The sequence below is a fragment of the Thermobia domestica genome, chromosome 9, assembly GCF_964235325.1.
Source record: "Thermobia domestica chromosome 9, izTheDome1.hap1.1, whole genome shotgun sequence".
Taxonomy (NCBI): Eukaryota; Metazoa; Arthropoda; class Insecta; order Zygentoma; family Lepismatidae; genus Thermobia; species Thermobia domestica.
Genome location: NC_137462.1, coordinates 9,507,150 through 9,523,740, shown reverse-complemented (window position 1 = coordinate 9,523,740; position 16,591 = coordinate 9,507,150). Strand labels below are relative to the sequence as shown.

Here is a 16,591-nt window from a genome sequence, read left to right as displayed (position 1 = left end):
TTTTTTTTTTTTAACTTGTGGACCTCAGAACACAAAATGCAATACTTTCAGAATATAATCTTTTGCAAATGTACCACCATATACCAAACATTAATAATCTCAGAGCTGAGGGCAGTTTTGTAGCCACCCCAAAAATGTAGGGGGGCTAATCCAACCATATTATAGTTCATCACAATATTATAGTTTATTTGCAAGCCTACCATGAAAATTTTAGGGGTCAGTAAAAATTTAGGGGGGCTGCTTCCCGTGGAAACGGGCATATCTGAAGGGGAGAAAGAATATAAATAAACTTATGTTTGTATACTTAGAACACGATTTCGTGTGAGGTTATTGAAAAGAAAAAGCTGAAGTTTCAAAGTAACAACATAAGTAACAAATAATGAATTTCTTTTAATATTCCTCTTGTTCAGGCTTGAAAAATCCTGGACGCCAGGTAGTCAAGGCGATTGAAAATAGTAGTCTAGCTCCTAAATAAGTCAAATCAAAAATAAAATTATGAAAGGCCATGTATGAAATTCTATTATTATGGTGCCTAGGTTTGAGAACCGGCGCCTAGGTCACAAGCAAAATTCTCGAGAACTTACCTTGTTTATGATAGTCTTTCGGCAGCCTAACCATCTGTCTGCCTCTATTCGCTACAGCTTTCTTAAGCTTCAAACCACTGCGGTGACAACAAAAGCATTTCTCTTGTAGAAATATAGTAAAAACATAAAGCGCTATATAATACGATTCTTGTAGTAGTAAGATAAGAATAGTTGTAGCAATGGTGTGGCAGGGGGGGATCCAGGGGGGGCATCGGGGCCATCGCCCCCTCTCAGAAGAGGAAACTTTCTTATTTTATATATATATAGATAAAACCCATCCCAAAATTTAAAACCCTTGAAAGTAGCAATATGACAACCCACCGCCCCCCCCCCCTACTAGAAGTCGGTCCTGGATCCGCCTCTGTGGGGTGACCAATTGCCAATATGCAGAGTAAATAGCAGAAAAAATGAAAGGATATAATAGGATATGAATGTTTTTAAAGGGATTACGAGCTTTTTGGTGCAGAAAGTGCTTATTTGTAGCCATAGTATAATAGCTTGGAGATTCACGACAAATCTTCAAAATAGAGAAAAGCTATAATATGATAGCCTGGATATTCTCAATCTGTGCATGAACTGACATAGTGCTTAGACTCTAATGTTTTGAGGGTAATACAATAGTAAAGTAATCCTGCTTAAGTGTATAAGTATCTAAAATATTTGTAATGATAGAACATTACAAATAACTATTAATGTATTTCAAACTAGGAAAATAAGTCTTATTAACACCTTACGTTTATATACAGTAAGTGTATTACTTATTTTACCATTTTTCCTTTCACTACTCTACTAAATTTATTTGTAGTTTGCAATAAGAAACTGTAATATGAAAAGATTTACTGAAGCTTCCAATGCGACTCACAGAGCGATACGTACCTGTGACGTCACGGCAAAACCCGTGTCCTGTGCTGCCGTGACGTAAGCAGCTCATTTTTCCATTGAAGCGTTGTATTTTTCTGAGACTTGGTATGTCGTCGCTGTGCTTCGAAGAATTGCTATGTGTTAAAACCACAACTTTTCAGGAGAAGTAAAAAACATTTCAAACTCTTAAAATTTTGCCAAATACACGGAAACACTTGAAAAATATAATAAAATTGTTTCTGCGTATATTATGCACTGGACATTGTTGTAACTTGCTTGAACAATATTATATTACTACTTTTGTGTTTACGTAGCAAATATCGGTTTATCTTTGGCGCCTTTATAAGCACATTGAGGATCAATATGTACGTGATGAGAACCTCAAGCCTTTAATTTCAATCTATTATTTTTTCATTGTTGTAGCGAAACAATTGAATATTCACTTATTGCATTATAAAAGACGCTATCTAACAGCTTTCAGGTTTATTTGCACCTCATAACTCATTTTCGACAAAAACGTCACATAGCGGTTCTTCGAGGCACAGCGACGATGTGGTATATTGAAGATTAGTTCTACACGATGGTGTCCATTCAATACAAATTCATGGAAATTAAAAAAAAAGTTCAACTTAGTAGGAGTCAAATCTGGTTCTTTCGTTGTATACACTAATCACTACACTTCCTGAAGAGTCCACTCCTCACTCCTGATGAGGTACAATTCATTTCATCTCGTCCGAACACCACTCTCAAGAGTGAGAGGTGAGCTGTTTAGGGAGTGATATGGTTGGTGATGTGGTTACCGCAAAAGCACGGTAAAACGAAGTCATAGATTCGATGCTCGCTCAGTTGAACTTTTCATTCGTTAAATTTTAATTGATCCCACACCCATAGAGAAAGTGTAAGGAAAAATCAGTTGATTCCTCTTCATGGAAGTATATACATCATCACATGATAATCTCTGTAGTCTCTCTAGGTTATTCTCGGCCGTTTACGAGTGGACGTAAGACGATGAGCTCTCGTAAACAAGGATCTTCCACAGGGCTGTCCAGTTCATCTTCCAGTAAATCTCAGCATGATTGGATGGATTTAGCGCCAATTAATCAACAGGTAATGTTCTTACTCAGACAAAAGTATGTAATAATATTTTATTAGTTACTTCTCCATTACTATTACAATTTTTAAGTTTTTTATGCAGTGTGAAATTCAAATGTTTATTTGGGTTGATTCGTGAGTTTGTGCTCTTTGCAACCAATGGATACATTTTTACGGTTAAACCAATCAGACAATGGATCACTGAAGTATTCCACCGCATTGTTCATAATCTGTTGAAAACGTTCAGGTAAGTGTTGAATGCTTCTAAGGAGAGAGAGAGAGAGAGAGAGAGAGAGAGAGCGCAAAAGCAGTGCCTTAGATGCATGGAGTTCATTCGACAGGGACTGAGAGATAGGAGTGATACCTCTCATTCAATCTGATGAATAGCAACGGTTGTCGTTTGTGTCACATGTGGTCTATCATTGTCCATTTGGATGATGATGGCATGTCGTACAGGGTGACCTATAAATTATGTATATTGTAAAATTTCTCGAGTAGAACAAATATAGTACTTGGGATTTGGACTCTTCCCATCACCTTTTTATTATAAAAAGTTCATCTAACACAGAAGTATGTACAATAATAGTTTCCTTTAAATACTTTAGGTTAGAGTGTGGAAGGAACCCAATGACCAAGCGTCGTGGGCTTTGAGGTGAGGTAACACTCTGACGGGGCGTCGTGAGAGAGAGAAGGAACCCAATGACCAAGCGTCTTAGGACTTTAGGATTGGGTGTCTCTCAATTGACCAAGCGTCGTGAGAGGATAGGGTAACCCAATAGCCGGGCGCCTTAGGGTTTTAGGTAGTTTGATCAACCTGTGGAGATTGATACTGGTCGAGGCGTGCAGCTCCCTTTTATCCTGAAGTGTCGGCTTCCTTCGGTGATCCTCGTCCTTCCGACTGTTGGCGATGGTGGGCGGCAACTCTTCGGGATCGTCGTCTGCTTTTTTTATTTACTATTAACACGTCTAGTATACACATCGTTATTGCATGACGTGTAGACATGCGGAACCTTACAATATGATGTTTCAAAGACTGCGGTAAAGAAACTAGCAACATAACTTGAACATAAAAACATTACTCACATACCTCTCCTTAAAAGAATTTTCATCTCAGTTCTCCATGATATGGTCCACTAAAGCACTTCCAAATCGTTACATGCCTAAAGACGAAGAGCAGTACTGTCAGAAGCAGGTTGACAGACCCGTACTGGTACCCTGTGGAATTCTTCTGTAATAACTTCCCGTAGTTCGGGCTAATTGTGTATGTGATGTTGATACATTTTGTCCTTTAAAACATCTCATAAGAAAAAGTCAGGTGGTGTCAAATCTGGAGAATCCATCTTCCGTGTCACCTCCGCGTAATCGTTTGTTGCAGAATACAAACGCACACGCTGTTCCAGAGACAATCGTTCCGCATCCTGTCTGGCATACACTAACGGTTCTAAGTCCAGTGGTCCTTATCCCCCACTCTCAGGCCACACTGTGTTGTCATATCGAAACTTTGTGTCCAGAATTACAAATACTACAGTCAGTCAAACATCACCCTGTACATTCGGTCTTTTTTCTTGAAGTACTGCGTGAACACATTAAAGTTGATTACAGTATACAGTAGCAATGATGGTACGATTATACAGTAGGAGTTCATTGTGGATAATCCTTCCCATGTCCCACCAGACGCACAGCATTGCCTTCGTGGGATTCAAATCCTGTTTGGAACGTAGTGCAGCCTTTGTTTGGACTGACCCATTACTTCCACTGCTTAAAATTTACGTACAGGAACCATTTTCATCTCCAGTCCCAATACGCGAGCACGATGGTGTATAAGCAGAGAACTTCATGTGACAACATGCTAGTTCTAGCTGTTTGCACTGAGTGAATGAGGCATCCACGAAACCAGTTGTTGAACCTTTCCCGTACGTTGAAGGTGTCACACAACAGTTGTCCGTCCACTGTCCATCTCCGTGGTCAATTCCCGGGTGCTTTTACTTGGATCACGGTGAATGAAGTCGTTGAAATTGTCTCCATCGAAGGGGGATGGACGACCAGAACGTAGGACATCCGTCAGGCAAAATTTGCACTTCGGAACCAATCAAACCATTGCCGGGTAGTCCTTTCAGTCCTCTCCGAATACTGCATAGATTTGTCTGGTTGCTTCTGCAGCACTAGAACTTTTGATGAACTCGTACAAGAGAACATGTCGGAGGTGACCCTTCTTATCAACTTGACATTTCGTACTTTACACCCTGAAAAACAAAAAGTGACTAGCTCTGGTAAAACCACAAATGACGCTACACATTAGTGATAATATGGTTACAATTTGGTATATTCCATAACACTACCATCACCACTGACGTCTGATGTCTGCAAAAAATTTTTGAAAATGAACGGCACGAATTAATGAATCAGCCCAATAATATTGCTAGATCAAGTGAATTTATGAAGTCTAATTGGTCGAGAAAAATTCGCTTCGCTAAATGAAGGCAAATAATTTCATCTAATAAAGTTTCAACAATGACATACTTCATAATTGATGTAAGTCATGCAGTTATTGTGTGTATGGTTGTTATATGGTTGTGGCTAACTTGTTAACCAATCAATTCTGTTAAGAGATTAGAATTTATTTTCGATTCATTATTCATACTTGTTACATCATAGTATGTAATGAAATGTGTTTAATTTTATGTTTGGCGCAAATGTTAAATTTTCTTTTTCCTTCTACTTTTTCAGCGTAGTCTAAAGGCATTTAATAATTTACTGCAACAGTTGCAGTTTTCATCAATTCAAGACGATAACAGTGACTCATCTTCTTCCAATACTACCATCTTGGTGCCAAGTTTAAGGTAAATAATCATAAGTCATAGTGATTGTACGAGTATAGCAACTGTAGTGTAGAAAGTAAAAATAATCTAAATGAATGTCAAACAGTTGATCAAGTATATAAAACCAGAAATGTAACACAAAGACATTTATTCACAATAAGAACAATTACGTCTATAAAACAATTTTAGACTAATTATATTAGCAACAAAAATTTACAATAAATTACAAACGTTTAATTTCACAGCGGGTAGAAAATATGACAAATGAACAAATTGAAACAATATTACAGAAGTAACGTCCGACGTAAATTTACATATTAATCAGCTGGCTTAAAGAAACTGACTCACACACACACAAGCATCTGCTTGTGAGCATTTATCTCAAACACAAATACAAATACTTGAATTAATGTTGTAAGTTACACTGCCCGGCACCGGAACATGGACTTATGCAAATCTGAAGCAGTATCATCCTTGGAATACTGGGTATGTTGAACAGTATAGGAAATCTGGAACTTTGATGTCCTTTAGACAAGGATGAAGAGCAAGGTAAAGAAAGGAAGTCCGGGTTTATCCAATTCCCACTGAGTAATCTTTTGTCTCTTTCCTTTCCTTCGTTTTTTTTTTTTTCTTTCTATTATTCATTAAAAGTGATTTGTTTCGGTTAGATTTTGTTTTTAATTGGAGCCAAAGTACGTACAAGAAAATATTGTCCATGCGTAATGAACGAATCAAAATTTATGTCTGTCCCAAGTTTGTCAAGATTAGATAAGTTGTGTAGATCGCGTACGACATATATATATATATATATATATATATATTGCCCTTGTTTTTTTTAAAAAAAAGAAAAATTAAGTGAAGGGAGAAAAGAATATATTTTTATTTCATTTTTTAAAATATGTATCCGTATTGAAAATGTGCGTGTAGCATTTCATTATAAATTCTGAAGTTTACACTTTTGCTCTATCGCTGCGACGTCCCGAACAATACAATAGACATCGCGACTTAGTTTGGAAATTCCCGTCATACGTATTATTAGATAGTAAATTTATTACGCTTACACTTTGTAAGTAAATGTGTATCATATTGCCAAATTCACGATGATGTGTAGTTCAGTTTTTAAATTTAGAATATATTTCGTTCTTTTATGTAATATAAATAGCTTGGAGAGATCACTTTGTAAGACCAAAGTTTACTCACCACTCTACCAAAATAATTAGAATTTACAGACTGTTCGACAAAGGACGAGGATTAGTAAGACCCATTTATGGCCTTGATACAGTCTTATACAGTATTAAATACTTTTGGTATATTTTTAATAAGTGCAGAATGTCCTGTATGGTTATGTAATTACAATATTTGTGGTAATAGTGCAAGTTAATTTTTTTCTGCGTATCTTGTTCGTCGTGGAAAATTCTTTTTCGAAAAAGTAAACACAACAAATAAATAAAGATGAAATAAATGCAAATTTTGTTACTTTGCTGACAACCGTGGATTACCATCAATCATACTCACGCATTAATTTTACAGAACACTGTTTTAATGTGGGTAGGCTGTATTAAAACGTGTTGAAAATGAAGCTATTTAGAGCGAACTCGTGTGCAGCGATGTCACATGCAAATTCAAAAATGTTTCTCTCTCCCCGTTGGTCTAGTGGCTGCTACGTGCGGCTTTGGTGCGCGGGGTCACGGGCTCGATTCTCGATGGGAGGGCATTAAAATTTTGATGCATTGCGGTGGTTCGGATTCCATCTTAAATTATAAACCCACGTCGCATATAACCTCGATGCTAAACCCTAACCAGTTGAAAACTTCCCCTTTTTTCTTCGTGTTTGGAATGACTGTGCCAAAATAATAATAATAATAATAATAATAATAATAATAATAATAATAATAATAATAATAATAATAATAATAATAATTATTATTATTATTATTATTATTATTATTATTATTATTTTTTTTTTTTTTTTTTTCAGGTAGAAGAGTAACATGTGTAAAAAATTTCCATGATACAATTGGTCCAAGATTCGAAAAAGGAACAGAAGTGTAAAAATACCTCCTAAAATATGCAAAACACTGAGAAAATACCTAAATTTATAAACAGAAAATATAAATCCACACTTTTAACATCAATATTCTAACTATAAAAAGCCCTTGGCGTAACAGCTCATTTAAAGGTTTGAGCAGCTCCAACGCCATCTGTTAGTGATTGGTTGAACTACGTCCAACCTAATGACGGAACACGTGGTCAGCGCACTCCGTCGCCCTGTCATTAACCAGCGTATCGGGAGCCTTTTAGACCTAATGGGCTCCCCAGTTTGCTTCACGACGTTGGGAAGCACCGACCGGGAATCGAACCCGGGACCACGTGAACGCGAATCCAACGCTCTAACCGCTAGACAACGGTGCCTTCTATACTCGAACTATACAACTACAAAAAACACGTACTACATTTGTTGAAAATATACCAAAAATTTTCCAAAAGGGAGTTTGTATTGACTGCCTTATCAATCCTCATCCTTTCGTTCACCAACTTCAAAAATGTATTATTAAAAAGTAAAAAAGAATAAAGGAAAGACTTTTTCGTGACGGAAGGGGCCGCGGTGGCTCAGTGGTAGAGCGTTCACCTCTGGTGCATGGGGCCCCGGGTTCGATCCCAGCCCTCGCCAAGTGAACTTTGTGGTGGACAAACACCGCGTGCGTGGGTTTCCTCGACGTTCTCCCGTTTCCTCCCACTTTCTTCATTCCACCATTTCATTCATTTCTCATCATCACCGTCTCCTTTAGCCTAATCGGCATAACCGTGAGACGTTAAACTCAAAGATTTCATTTCATTTTTTCGTGACGGACCCCGTCTAACTACAGTAAATAATTTATCTTGTGAAAATGAAGAAACTTTCTTTGCAGGTAGTTTCATGTTTTTCAAAAATAGTTGTGAAGTCTTTTTTGTGTTTTAAGATCGATTGTATTTACTGTAGCTAGAGGAGAATCTCTCAAAAAGTTTCTTTCTTATGTTTTATAATAAACACAACTCAAAAGTACAAGAAATGTGTCGAATATATTCGTTAGTTTAAATTCTTTTGGCGGAGGGAAACTTTTTGTATTTTTTTTCTCTTGCTTCTTTTGCTAGTTCAACTCGACAATTAAGAATTTAATAATCTTTGTTATTGTGAGTATAAACAAATGTGTCACTGTGTTGAATGGTTTTTCAGTAGTAGCAGTAGTAGTAAAATGTCGGAGAGTGGGAACCTTGGAAGAGAGCGATCTCCTTCGCCACCTCGTCAACCGCCAACACCAGCGCCACAGGTTTCCAAAGACAGTGTCACCTCATTTAGCTGGACTCCACTGTTCTCTTCATTGAAATCAAGTAAGTTTTCTTTTCCTAGGTCAGTGAATTCGTTGATTTCATATCCAATGCGAATTGAACATAATATTTCAAAATTACTGTTACTCAGCAGAAAGGGTCGGCACAGAACAAGAAAGGAAAGAAAAAAAAAACAAGGAAGTTATGGTAGATTTTTACCATTTCCGCTTTTAGTAGAGGGATAGAGGTCGAGTTGGAACTATCCTTACAACACTTGTATCCGTATACGAGGGAGGATTAGAAACTAAGTTTACAAAGCCGATATTTATGGAGCTTCGTCTTATAGAGGAAGGAGGAGTGTGTAGTAATTTTAATACATGGAGTTGGCAATTATGCAGTTTCATACAGTCGCCTACGGCGTTAGTTGTAGGTAAACATAAATGGTGACTTGTTTGGGAAACTGGGCTCGCGAAGAAGTCCGCTTAGTTATTCGATCTCTGCGGGCGAAACATGTAACCGCGGCTAAAATTCACCGGCAGCTGGTACATGTTTATGGAGAGACTATTATGTCTCGTCCGTATGTCGCAAAATGGTGTCGAAAGTTTGCGGCTGGTAGAGGAAAACATCACCACGCTGTTGAAGTAGTTTCGCTGGGACATCATCGACCACCCTCCCTACATCCTGGATCTCGCTCCTTCCCGCACTTGAAGGAGCACCTCGAAGACCGTCGCTTTGCTTCAGATCAGGAAGTGAAACACTTGGCGATAATGTGACTGAACACGTAAGGACAGGAGTTTTACCAGGGGGGAATCGTCAAACTTATCCCACGATAAGATAAGTAAGTGCTTCAACCGACATGGAGACTAGTCGAGAAATAATCTAGTGTATGTACTGGTTGTATAAAATGATGTACACGTTTCACTGCAGGCTTTGAAACTTTATCTTCTGATCGTCCCTCGTACTGTATTTTTTTTTAAAGCATCTCACTCTCTATTATCGTTTTTGGTCTTCCACGTTCAGTGTTGAAACCGGAAGCTACAGATTTCTTCTAGGTATGGTTTGAATAGTGGGATCAGGTTGGATATGGGACATTCCATGTCAAATCAATAAGTTACAGACATGTGGAAGTGCATCACTGAAAAAGGAAAAATAATTTATTGACTTAATTGTTTGTGCTGAAAGTATGTGAAGTGATTGTGAAGAGTGCCACTGTGTTTCATAACACATTCAATACAAATATTGTGAAAGAAAGGGAAATATATCCCTCCCTTTCATAATAAGTTCTGTAACAGCAATCCTTTAAAAAAAAAAAAAAATATATCAATTTATAAACATCCATACTGACTAATAAGAATAATGATCTGTATTGAGTAATGTTCGGAAATGTAATAAATGTTTAAATAACTCGAAAGGTGGATAATTGTGTAAATTCAAATGAACACATCAAGAAACAAATTAAGTTGAATATAAACTGCTTTCATGCTGCAAGTAAATAGCTCCAGGCAAATGGTTATCGGTCTGAACCAAGATATTCACACGGTCAATATCTTACAATGTTTAGTTTATGTTGAATTTTGAATCAGATCCCATTGAGTGCCCAAAATGAAACTTTGTGATGTCTTAGTACACATACGAGACTACAATCAGGACAATTTTACAAGTTCACAGGGACATTTCTGTGCGAAATTCAAAATTCAAGTTTTAATTTTAATTTTTGAAGTGTTATTTTTTATTATACAGGTTTTTCCATTTTAAAACACATTTTTCTGACCAGAACAAAATGAATTATTTAATAACTATACGATATATATAAGGTTTTTCCAGTATAGTACAACTTGAGCAATCTTTATGCTTTTGAATGGTGTTTGTTCCATGTCTCTACTGCAAATATTATACATTTTATGACAATTTTTAATAATCACTGTAACAGAAGAAATGCTCTTTTGTCAATTTTTGAACACCCTGTATGGACACACTTTCAGGAGGAGAGGGGTAATATTTGGGATTTTTTCATCTCCCACTGTAATAAAGCTGTACACCAATTTTTACAAAAATCTAAGATCGTCAGATCAGATTTTGTCATTTCATTGGTTGATTTCACATGGAATGTCCCATATAGATCTTTTCTGGGTACACTTCTTTTTTTTTTTTTTTTTTTTTTTTTTTTTTTTTTTTTTTTTTTTTTTAAATCTCGCTTTCTCTTACCACTCTTTGTTTTGTGGAGATAAGGATTCAAACTGGAAGTAACAGTGTATTTGCTACTTTCAGTTGTAGTACTGGGTCAATGGCCAAAGTGAAACCTATTATTGGAACGTTGTGGATCTATATCAATAAACTCGCTTTTCACTATCTCTTAGCGTTTTGCTTTGATAAACCTATCGACAGCCGGACGGACAGAAGTTCTACCAGATACTATACTTACTCATACCATAGGTTGGAAGGAATAATAATAATAATAGTAATAATAATAATAATTGTAGAACCTTCTGAATTTGGTATCATACTTGTGGAACACGTAAATGGAGCTGTATGTTATTGTGAAACCTAGATTGGCCACCCTTGGTTCCACATAAAAACTTATTAGTAGCAAACTTCCAGAGTAAATATATATCTGTAGTGTAGAGCTGTGATCAGCAAGGTGAAATAATTCGGTGGAGAAGAACTTATTCAATGTTAGGTGGTCTTGTACGATGGTATATGCACCCGTCGCCCACTTATGGGAAACTAATACCTTACCAGCAAATAGTGAAAACATTATTACTCAACACTGAGATAGGCACAGATGCTTTCCTGATCCACCACTAAATCGTATACCGAAGACCCTTCAACCTTCCCACTTTTATTAAGAGAACTAGATCTGTAAAATACAAATTTCTATCAAAGGAATGCCTGGAACCTAGAGGTAAAACTTGCCCCATATTCAATACTAGTTTGACCTTCTAACTTCATGTATATCCTTGGATGTACTCACTGTTCATTCTTCTGTGTTATCGAAACTAAATTCTCTTTCCGGCTGCTTCAACAACCACCGATACTGCTGGAGCACCCAAATTTCCCATCTCTCTGTCCCAGAGCACACAATAGGACACTTAATCCACGTTCCTCATAAGTATCTTTGTCACATATTTGGTCTAGGAATTAATTCGTGCGGGTGGACAAGAGATGGCGCAACGAACGGAGCGTCCCACAGTTCCGTGTATCCACACATGTGTTGCAAACCCCTGTCATCGCGTATCGTTCGTAGTATAGGGCAGTGGATTAAAGCGTCAACAACACCAGTTTGTAGTTAAGTGAACATGGCGCAATTTGTGCCTGATAAAGTGTTTTTGCGGGGTGTCCTGCTGCATTACTTTAACATGCAGAAAAGTGCGACTGAAAGTCATCGTATTTTGGTGGAAGTGTATGGTGACCATGCTCTAGCTGAGCGAACGTGTCAGAAGTGGTTTGCACGGTTTAGAAGTGGTGATTTCGGCTTGGCAGACCAAGAGCGAGCTGGACAGCCAAAAAAATTTCAAGACGAAGAATTGACAGCATTGCTCGAGCAGGATTCGTGTCAAACGCAGGAACAACTTGCAGCAGCATTAGGCGTTGATCAAACAACAGTCTCCAAACGCTTGAAAGCCATGGGAATGATTCAAAAGATGTCACATTGGGTTCCACATGAATTGAAAGACAGAGACGTTGAAAGACAAAAAAACATTTGCGAATTGCTGCTTCAACGACAGAGCAGAAAGGGGTTTCTGCATCGAATTATTACGGGTGATGAGAAGTGGATCCATTACGAGAACCCTAAACGAAAAAAGGCCTGGGTGAAACCAGGTGAACCAGGTCCATCACAACCAAAACGAGATATTCACTGTGCAAAGGTTATGCTGTGCATATGGTGGGATATGAAAGGTGTGGTGTACTATGAGCTGCTGCAACCGGGTGAAACTATGAATGGAGAACGTTATCGACGACAATTAATGCGTTTGAAGCAAGCTCTGGCCAGAACACGACCAGAATGGGAGAACAGACATGATAAACTTATTGTTCAACATGATAACGCTCGCCCACATGTCGCAAAACCGGTCAAAACCTATTTAGAAAATGTCGGATGGGAAGTTTTACCCCACCCGCCGTATTCACCAGACGTTGCTCCTTCGGACTACTACTTGTTCGATTGCATGAACAACGATTTGATTGGACAGCGGTTTACTTCTTCAGAAGATATCGAAACATGGGTCTCTGACTGGATCGCTTCCAAGGATGAGGACTTCTTTCGCCACGGAATCCGTACATTGCCTGACAGATGGGCGAAAGTGGTGGCTAGCGATGGACAATATTTTTCTTAAGGTATTAATGTATTTTGTGTTTGTACTACAGCTTCAATGTGTGCGTACCAACCGCACGAATTAATTCCTAGACCAAATAACATTCGCAATATATGAGAACTGTAAAAAAATAAAAGCTGTATGTCTAAAATCAGGATAGTTGAAGATAGGATGTGTTGGGAAGAAAGAGAAAGCAACGTCTGGTGAGTATCCTCAGTTCGGCAATCAGGAAGTGAGAATGATTATTTTACTGCGAAGTTCGTTTTGGCACGGAAATTTTTGTAATATTTTCCATAAGTAGAAGCTTTGCTTTGTATATACTTAAACACAAACAAACTTTTTGCCGAGCAAAACAATATATTCACATAAAAAACTACATACGTGTTACAGTTTCGCCAACTAACATTTTGGCTTCATCAGACACTGTCCAAGTGTCTGATGAAGCCAAAATGTTAGTTGGCGAAACTGTAACACGTATGTAGTTCATGTGAATATATTGTTTTGCTCAGCAAAAAGTTTGTTTGTGTTTAGGAAATTTTTGATAGTGGCAAATCTTGCGTGTGACCTTGGAACACGTGCAGAAATTTCCAGCTCCCTCGGTCGTCAGTGTGGCGCGTGACAAGACTGAGTGTACATTTTTGATGTGATACCTCCTCGTCACTATTTCAACACTGGATCAAAGGGTGAATATCAAGTTCTGTGCGCGCCTAGGGAAAGCTCCAGCGGAAACTTGAGATATTGAAAAACGTTTATGGTGACATGTTGCCGTGTTTTTTGAATGACGTAAGAGGTTTCAGAGGTGCATTTTTGTTCCTTTTATTGAGTCTGGAAATCCTGGAGGAAATTATGACTAAGCACATTATATACAGCTCTATTCTTCTTTTATTTACATTGGCGACCGTCGGTTCTGAAAGCTTTAATACAAGTGGCCAACTTACAAAGCTTGTTGTCGCAACAGTATAATCGACATAATTGGTGTAATTACAGTAGTAGTCAAATGTATCGATTTTTCTGTACTTGTAATTTTAAATTGTACTGTACTTGGCTTGAGCTATAATGTCGTAATTATGTAACTTTTTTTTCTTCCTTTAAATAGCCGGTGAACGTGATTCTGCTGCTAAGCAAGAAGGTGATAAATCGTCAAAACCAAGTGAAGGCGAAAGTGAAGAAAAGAAGAAACGGAAAGACGATGTGTAAGTATAGTAAATTTTATTAAAGGGGAAAAAAAGTTTTTTTTTTCTTTTTTACAGTGTGAAATTATAGTAGGCTTCTAAACTAGTAAATTCAAGATCGCAACTACTTCTGGTTCCAAGAGAGGGACTAGGGCGGGGATAGAATGTGTTGTTGGGGTGCTCAGTTCATAGCAAAAAAAAAAAATATTTGTTGCCATCTGTGCTGTTCATCAGTAAAATACTGATACTAGTATTGCTAGGCCGATACTTTAAAAAAATATACTGTTTTTCTAACAGTGTTCTACTCCCCCCCCCCCCAACAAAAAAAGTAACTTTAGATTTAGTATTGCTCATCGAATAATTTCAATAGAAAGTAAAAGTTCTTGTTCAAATTTTTCTTTAAAAATGGAAATTGCATACGTCGTTTCAAATTCAAATCAATGTACACGTTTCATAGTTTTATTCTCTCATAATGAACGAATCTCTCTGAATACTACTCAAAAACTGCCAGTCATATGGTCTTCATTCGCGGACGTCTACAAAAGAAGGCAAGGAGGGGATGACTCTTCCGTAGAATTAAAGTGAAGTTTGAGTTAAGTTTCCAGCCGAGATCGAATATGTTCTAAATTTGATTCTCTAATATTTTCTTTATTTCTTGGTTTCCAATTTCTGTTGTAAAAATGCCCGTTATATGATACTGTGTGGTCAGTAAAGTACGAAAGCATTTGTCTTGTCTTTTTGCTGAAAACTACACCATGAATATAGGGATTGTATAGTATAAATCAGCTTTAAGGGGACGCTTCTCCACGTCCTTTTACTTATCCTATTCCGAGCTTAGTCTTATATGTTAAATGGTCATAAAAATTGTTTTAAATTGCATCTATTTAATATATAAATTTTACCCTCTCCTACGAAAAATCCTGCAGACGTCCGTGCCTTTATTGTAGTTAGTTTCGTCATTTAGTGTGTATTTCGCAGAATATACAAGATGTCTCACCTAACTCTGCGACTTGAAATATTTCTAAAATGACTAAAAATATGGCAAATCTAGTTATGCAAGGATGTACCTTACGGAAGAGGGCAACTTCATTTTATGTTAGTTGAATAGATCTTTTAAAATTATTAGACACGTATTTCGTGTCCTTTTAAATTGCATTTCTCGAGATATTTAGTTTATTTTCCGCCTCAGGTAATATACGATAATATTCACTTTTGTGATTACAGCGTCATCTAGTAGGATAACGAAAAAGTGCTACAAGTAAAATTTGCGTATTTATAGTTGCAGAATCCGAATCTGCAATAAAAATAAAAGGTTTTCATTTCAAAGTTTCGAGTTGGCCCCCGGGGGCCTATGATGGGACCCCTGGAGGCACTTGCTATTCACAAAGTTTTATAGGCCCCTGACATGGGTACATCATTGCGTAACTAGATTTGTCACATTTTTTGTCATGGAAATACTTCAGGTCGCAGAGTTAGGTGAGACACGCTGTATATATAGATACTTGATGTATCTGCAGAGTATCTATCAAAATGCCATTGTTGCTTTAACTTAAATGTTCATTTTGTTCATTTCTAGCTCTCCGGACCGGCCACCAAATTCTTTGTGAGCTACTTCAAGCAGAAAGATATTTCTAGCATTGCAGCAAAAGATAAATGTATGTGATGAACCAGTGTTATTGTGTTAATAATTGTCGTTAGATTTTCATCTTGTGAATAATGTTTGTGCGTGCACAGTTTTGTTTGTTGGGTTTCCTTTTTTTTTTTTTTTTTTAAGTTTATAATAAAGAAAAAAGTAACTGTAAAATATTTAAAAGGATACAGTAGTGCCAAATAAAAAAAAATATATTCAAATGCATGTGTTAATATTGAGTCGATAAAGCAAGAGTGAGTTGTCCTTTATGAATTGTGGGTAAACAGTTGAGTAAAAAACATGGCAGCTTTCTTTTTTCTTTTCTTTTTTATTTTTTTTTAAAGACCGCTGGAGGTATCTTATGCAACATTCCTGTTTTCAATGTGCGTGTGTGATGTGTTGCCTGTGCTCTGGAGAATATTTTCGTTTTTGTATATGTGTAATTGAGAGTACTTTTTATTCACTATGAAGAAATATGTGTTCTAAGACTTAAGAAAATATTGAAAAAATAAAATATTTTTTTTATCTGCTCAGTTTTTTTTCTTTAATTTACGTGTAAGATAATATAATGTAAAAATAAATTATAGTAGTATTGAACTGTTTTTTCTCTTCTTCAAAAAATGTAAGCAGTCCCAGAACATACGGGGGAGGAGGTGGGATCCAAAAGAAACTGGACTTTTGTTCTAAAAAAATAATTTATTAAATTTTTTACAAAATTCTTTCAGTCTCCTTTAAAGTACTCTCCATTAAATGCGATTCATATCTCTAATCTTCTTTCACACTGAAGCACTTCTGGAACTCTCCAACTTTTACA

The 16,591-nt window shown here is 37.0% G+C and overlaps 1 protein-coding gene across 3 annotated transcripts in view; it reads left to right on the top strand.

Moving 5' to 3' along the window:
* The window catches only part of LOC145694395 (E3 ubiquitin-protein ligase TRIM37-like), a 194,628-nt gene extending 178,318 nt beyond the window's left edge, over positions 1 to 16,310 (top strand). For all 3 annotated transcript variants that reach the window (XM_081770570.1, XM_081770573.1, XM_081770571.1), the window contains exons 13-17: positions 2,410 to 2,552; positions 5,265 to 5,377; positions 8,571 to 8,725; positions 14,072 to 14,168; positions 15,724 to 16,310. In XM_081770570.1, the coding sequence (XP_081626696.1) occupies positions 2,410 to 2,552; positions 5,265 to 5,377; positions 8,571 to 8,725; positions 14,072 to 14,168; positions 15,724 to 15,754 (539 nt within the window). In that variant the 3' untranslated portion in view covers positions 15,755 to 16,310. The remainder of the gene's footprint in view (positions 1 to 2,409; positions 2,553 to 5,264; positions 5,378 to 8,570; positions 8,726 to 14,071; positions 14,169 to 15,723) is intronic.
* The last annotated feature ends 281 nt before the right edge of the window (positions 16,311 to 16,591 follow it).